A 6,578-nucleotide genomic window follows, 5' to 3' on the forward strand; every position below is an offset into this window, starting at 1 on the left:
TTTCAAGTCTGGATCATTTACTGTGGTCCCATGGATCATAATTTGGGGAAATAAATGGCTACAAACATTCTTCATTATATCCACAGATTTAATTCTATGTTTTGTTATTGTTAAATCACAGTTATTATGTTTGTCTAAACCAAACTGACTGCAACATTTTCAAAAGGACTAAGTGGTTCAGGTATCTTTGCAATTTGTGACATTCTGGAAGACTCCTCCTTTTAGAGATAATCAGCGTAGGTGTGAAACAGAAGAATCTGTGACTTTAAGTTTGATAGATGTATCAAGCTGATATAAGTAGCTTTCCAAGGCCAGGCCTTTGTTTTCTAACTTGACTGAAGGCAAAGATTTGAAATACCCTTACTGCAAAGTAAAATGGTGGAGGGAAGCTTGTAGTCCCTGCTAACATGGACTTTACTTCTATGCAGAATGCTAGGTTATTAGCTGTTCTGAATCACTATAGTTCTCCTGACTAACACTAACTGCAGATTGCTATAAAATTGTGTTTAATACCTGTACATAAGCTGACAAACAAGGAAATAACTTTCATTGTTATTTGTGTTTTCATATTCTGTATATTTAGCCGTACTATTCCCTCATCAACAGTCAGTCCCAACACACACAGAAAGGTTTTTGAAGGCAGTGCACCTGTGTACAGACAAGGGTATCTCCTGCAGCTGTAGCCACTGCAGTGTTCCCTCATGGTGAATAGCCAGACCTGGGTTAACATGTCTGTCCATTGTGAGGCTGTGTTATTTTCCAGCATGTGTTTGCCTGTGTGCTGCATGCCTCCGTTTGCTTTTGTTCCTGGCATGTTCGAGTGTTCTTTGGGCTTTTGCCACGTCTGTCCTAATGAAATTTAATATTTAGTTTACACTTCATAATGTCCCCTGGAGGTCCTCTAGAGAATTGGTTCATCATCCACCTAACTACAAATAGGCCCTGCCTAGACAAGCTCTTTGTTCTTTTTTTTCCCTTATCTGAGGACCACTGCTGTGGCTTGTGAAGAAAATTGCTTCATAAGGCTTGTCCAAAGAACAAGTTTCCATTTGGATTACATTGCAGTATGCATGTAAACAAATATTCATGTCCTTTTGTTTTTCACTGCAATTGGTCTGTATTAATTTGTCACTATATTTTGAGTTTGTCCCAAAATTATCCTTGTTTCACAAACTCAGTTTAACATGTATACTTTCTATCTGATGTCATTTCTGTAAGTACAGTCATAGATACGTAGAAAAGACAGGTGAGATTGTTTCTAGAAGCATTCATGGTCTTCTCAATTGTTACTTCTAGTATATATCAAAACAAGCCAGCTGAGATCTAGTTATATAAAATTAACAGTTACTAACAGTTAACTTGACAGCAAAACTGTACTTACCAGAAAGACAAACAAAATACAAAAAATTATGCTACAGCTAACTGCAGCTATTTCTTTTTTTGTTTTGTTTTTGTCAGGACTTTTTTTTAAAATCAAGAAGGCCACACTGGAAAAATGAAGCCTTTTCACTGTGGAACCCTGCTACTCTATAAATTATTCAAACCAGTAGCTGTGCAGAATCCGTCTTTGTTTGAAAGGAATATGAACAATCAGATCTGAAAAATTGAACTAGAGACTTTAGCTTCTTCAGATAGTTTGAGTAACTGCAAATCTTTCTACATACAGCAATAGATTGAGACCATTGACAGAGTCTGCCAATAAATTGCCTTTGGTCTATGAGAAGTCAAAATTTTCCTCCATTTTGGAGGGCCAAATTTTGCAAACTATCTTCCCATTTTCTTAGGATTGAACACCTGAATGACAAAAGTAGATTGAATGCATATGTTCCCTATACAACATTTGTGATTACGTGTTTACAGCCTAGCTTGGGTGGCAAAGGATTATATTTTTACTATATATGTAGTATTTTTGCACGGGGAAATTGGAATGCATATGGATAGCTTCTGCTCTACCTTTTCTTTCTGTAGGGCTGTAACGTTTGATTCTGTTGCCCATATGTTGTGTGTATGCTAGTATTTTTGGTGATGCTTATGTTGTATGAGGGATCTTTTCTGCTAGCAAAGTAAATTTTGTCCATTTTCCTTAGCTAGCAAATATTTCAGATAAAATCATTATATGCAGTTGCATTTATACTACTCAGACTTCATACTAGTCATGGAGATGGCTCCTTCAAATATTAATGGGTGAAAAAAAAATGAGTGTGATTCACAGTCTATACTTAGGTACTTTGTTCTGAGTGAAGCTGTTTACAGAAGTAAACTCTGTAGGAAGACACAAAGTATAAAAGTTTACTGTCAGGTGCTACTTGTCTTCTGTTTATCTAACTCCGTCTAGACCACAGAATCTATATTAACCCGATTTCAAATCAAACTGCAGACTTAGTCACTTCTTTAAATGATCGAGAGCTGTCCTTGGAAATGTGATTATTTTCCATAGATAATAATACCTAAAATATACACAGATAAATAAGCAATACAAAACCACCAATACTTTAAAAAAAAAGGGGGGGGGGGTTCAAGCTAAGGCTAGATTTAACATTATTTAAATGCTTTCTTAATTGGCCATAAAGTCTGGCCTACTCCACACCCTGGAGTTTTAAATATCAAAGGCAAGAAGCAAAGAGTAGTAGCTTTGTTATATAATAAGAAGAATTTTATCAGAAACCTCTTGAAATACCAGATTTCAGAACAGCTATGCAAAGGCATTGTATTTGCCAGTTTGTGTAGTGGTCTTCATACTGTGTTTAGCTTTTTCTTATCTGGACTAGTAAGAGCAGAAGTTTATATTTCTCTGGCATATCAAGTTCCCACTGAAGTTGTCTTACCTTCTGAGCATTGGCAAATCCTACTTTTTGTAACACAAAAAAATAACAAATACATTTCTGAGAACTCTGTATTTATATGGAGATGAGTAATTATTTTGACTTTCTTCACATTATTTGCAGTATTGTTCCAGCAATTAACATGTCTGGCGGGGTACACATGTTAGAATGTTTAAAATGTTAACTCTTACAATTAATCCATAAATAAAATTGATTTTGCCAAATGCAAGAAGTTTTGTTTCCTCTTTACTTGGAGTTTTCTACATAGTACTAATAATTACTTTACTATTATTATTATTATTGGCAAACCTTTGTTCATGTGTTAGTGGGAAAGCTGCAGAGTGCAGCTGCTCTCTTGAACTTCCCTTGCTAGGTCTTGCTGTAGACTTCCTGACCAATAGGCTATCGAAATGCATTAGGTTTAGCACCAGAGGAGAAATTGCAGCACCATGTGCTCCTGCTGCTTCTTTGGCTCCCCACTGCCTATGGGAGTAGGCATCTGCTGTGTGACAACAGGTGAGTGACGCCATCCAGTGTTCTCTTAAGGGATGCTCTGGGGTTATGTAAATGTATTTGGGGAATAGGAAATCACGGTAATAATGAACCTCAACCTGCAACAGTATTGACTATCATAGAATCATTAAGGTTGGAAGGGACCTTTGAAGATCATCTAGTCCAACCCCCTTGCACACGCAGGACCAACTTAGAGCATGTTACAGAGGGTTGCGTCCAAGCAGGTTTTGAAGATCTCCAGAGGAGATCCCAAATAATCTCTAGGCAACCTGTTCCAGTGCTCTGTCACCCTCACTGTCAAGACTATGTTAATCATTTTCTCAGCATATAAGAAACATGGCACAGAAAGCTTAGGTTAGAATTATTTTTGATACAATTTTTTCAGAGAGAAAAAGAGCACAGAAGACTGAATAGGGAAATCTGTGGGAGTGCCAACAGTTGAGCTGTAGCCTTGCTTCTTAGTCATAGAACTCTCTACCACATCTACCCTCTTAACTTCATTTGCTTGGATACAGGCTGCTGAGGAAACAGCTACTGCCCCTTATTTCATGCGCATGGGGACGTGTTACTTACCTGATTCTGACCTTGCGTTAGGATGGCAAAGTTGTGTTATGCCGTGTATGGAGGTGCTGAAGAAGGAAGTCGACAAATGTGAAATCTCCATCACCTTAAGCCATTAATCAGGTAGTGTTTTACTTTATTTCTGGCTTTCCATGCCATGGGGCTAGATTATGCCTTTAACTTGTCAGTTCACTCAAGGAGTTGGACTAAACTGCAAGAAAACCCATTGTTGAAGCAACTTTCCTTTCAGTTTTGCTGCTTTTGTGTGTGAGTGTGTGTGTGTGTGTGTGTGAGCAGAGGGTGGCATATGTTAATCTTTTGAATGGGTATCCATTTGCAACTGCATTGTGTTCTGGCAGCCATAATAGTCACTACATGTGCCCATGCTTCAGTCCTGTTCTTCTGTAGAGAATCAAGCCATCTGAGAAATGATAATGGTGGGATAAGTGGGACTTTAGCTTTTATCCAGCTAATACTTAGCTTCCTTTGGGAGTATAGAAACTCTGGTCTGATGGAAAAAGCAGGAACAAGTCTGAGTACTTCACTGACAGTATCATGTGTGCTTCAAGCTGCTTTTATGTATTTCCTTTTCTCTAATCTCAAAGGGAATATGTCTAGTTTCTCAGAGCTGTTTGTTTGGTTAAGGCTGCATAGACCGATTATCTCTCTCTATGGGATAATAACCCAGAGGAAGAGTTTCTCAGAACTGTTAATGATCAGTCTTATTCTCTTAGGAATTTACTGACCGTGTTAGCTGCAGCGTTGCTTTTGGCATACTCTGATCGTTGCTAAACTGGCGCATGAATTACTTTAGAGACGTGCGACTTTCACATATGCTCTGTGAGTGTGTGCGTGCCTGTATGCAGGCAAAAAATGTGAAGCGTCACGAGTTGGAATCATGACACTTGTTTCAGGGTAGGAGATATCTTTGTTTAGGATTTTTATGGATATCAGCAATATGATATCTTTGACTGACCTGGTACTGGTGCTGTCACTTTAATAAGTGTTAATTTAGTCCAAGACTCTAGATATCTTTTAAAAACTCAAAAGTGCATTTTAGATTATGATTTAAATATATATATTTATGTGTACTTTCCTGTGTTTCAAATACATATGAATACATGAAGAGGTGTGTATGTTCATATATATATATATATATTTATGTATGTATGCATTCATCAGTAGGTTTTTGTTTTAATCAGTTGCGTATAAGCAGCACAGATACAAATCTTAGCACTTGACAAAGAGATTTAAACTCAGAATATAAGATGGTACAGAACCTCTTATTCTGAAAACAGAACTAGGGACTGTGGTTTTGTGTTAGCGGATATATATCACATGTTAATATATATCATATTAAACAGTTGAGTCTAAAAATCCTTCAGTGTTATTTTGGCATAAACTAGTAAGAGTTTGATTCTAATACTGAATTAGTTCTGCAGAGTTTATCTGTCCACTTTATCTTTTGTCATTGTTTTTCTCATCGGTCTCAGGAAGTTGCTCTTTCTGTCTTTCAGAAATTTCTGGAGCAGGTTCCAAAAATCCCTTTATTTACAGGCTTAAAATCTAAGGAAACTGCAGGTGGGCTAAGTCACCCAAACAGTTTTCATTGAGACTAACTAGGATTTTTTTTTTTTTTTAGCTTTTCCTAAGGAAGGCAGCAAAAAGTGTGCTCTTGTTGGAGCTCTGATGGAATATTGGGGGTCTCTGCTGAAAGACTTCTAATGCTAGGTTTGTGTTTGCTTCATTGTTGGAGAAACAAGTAAAGGTACAGCATTTAGTAGCGTAGGAGCTATGCATATTTACAGCAAGATAAGTTATTCTTGGTCTTCACTGAAAGCATCTGAGATGACAGAGCAAATGAGACAGACAGACGGGGGGAAGTGATGCAACTTTGTTCTCTAGAATGGCACTTCAACAAAATGGGACGTGCTTCATATTTTAGCGGATTGTGTATTACAGGCAAAAATTAAACACAGATTTTCTGTGGGCTATTGTGTTGGATATGCAAGATGTCCCAGAAGGATGCTAAACTAAAACAGCCATTGATGGACCTTTAAGGAACTGGTTTCCAACAAGCATATTGTAGTCTCACAACTTGGATACTTAAGTTCAAGTGACTAGTGCTCAATTTAGTGTTTGTCTGTATGGTAAAAATGTGCTGTAGATAGCTGCTTCACCCAGCATCACAGGATCTGCTACACGACTAGCACTGGATATCTCCTGCGCATCTGAAAGATGATTGTGCCTGGCAGATACTCCTCGCTAGAAGGTCTAAGGCTTTGATCCAACAAAGAACTTAAGTACATGCTTAAATTTAAGCATATGAGCCAACTTCATTGACATAGGCTGAGTTCAACAATACGCCCCACAGGCTTAAGTACTTTGCTGGACTGGGGCCAAGACTTGAAATGTGAAGGGATGCCCTGGAGATGCTTTTTATGGAGTATGGTTATTATTATGCGGAGGTTCTAAGCATTTACATAGAATTTCAGTCCCTCTCCATTTTACCAAACAATCTTTAAAGGTTAGTCTTCCCCCCTCACCACCCCTTTTTCTTGGCTTGTTCTCTTATATTTTCTCACCATTTCTCTTACAGGCATCAGTAGAACTCATTATTCTTCAATAGTTGTAATAGACTTTTGTTTATATGATGCTTAATAGTAGACTTGGGAGAGAGAG

General features: G+C 37.7%; 1 protein-coding gene across 1 annotated transcript in view; it reads left to right on the plus strand.

Annotated features, from left to right (window-relative positions):
• Positions 1–1,796, plus strand: part of USH1C (USH1 protein network component harmonin) — a 38,560-nt gene extending 36,764 nt beyond the window's left edge. The window contains exon 26 of the mRNA XM_088533819.1: positions 1,459–1,796. Within this exon, the coding sequence (XP_088389945.1) occupies positions 1,459–1,471 (13 nt within the window). The 3' untranslated portion in view covers positions 1,472–1,796. The remainder of the gene's footprint in view (positions 1–1,458) is intronic.
• Positions 1,797–6,578: the final 4,782 nt, after the last annotated feature.

Source organism: Tinamus guttatus, unplaced genomic scaffold (assembly GCF_059628265.1).
Source record: "Tinamus guttatus ecotype Peru unplaced genomic scaffold, ASM5962826v1 Tinamus_guttatus_pri_ptg000524l, whole genome shotgun sequence".
NCBI classification, from domain to species: domain Eukaryota; kingdom Metazoa; phylum Chordata; class Aves; order Tinamiformes; family Tinamidae; genus Tinamus; species Tinamus guttatus.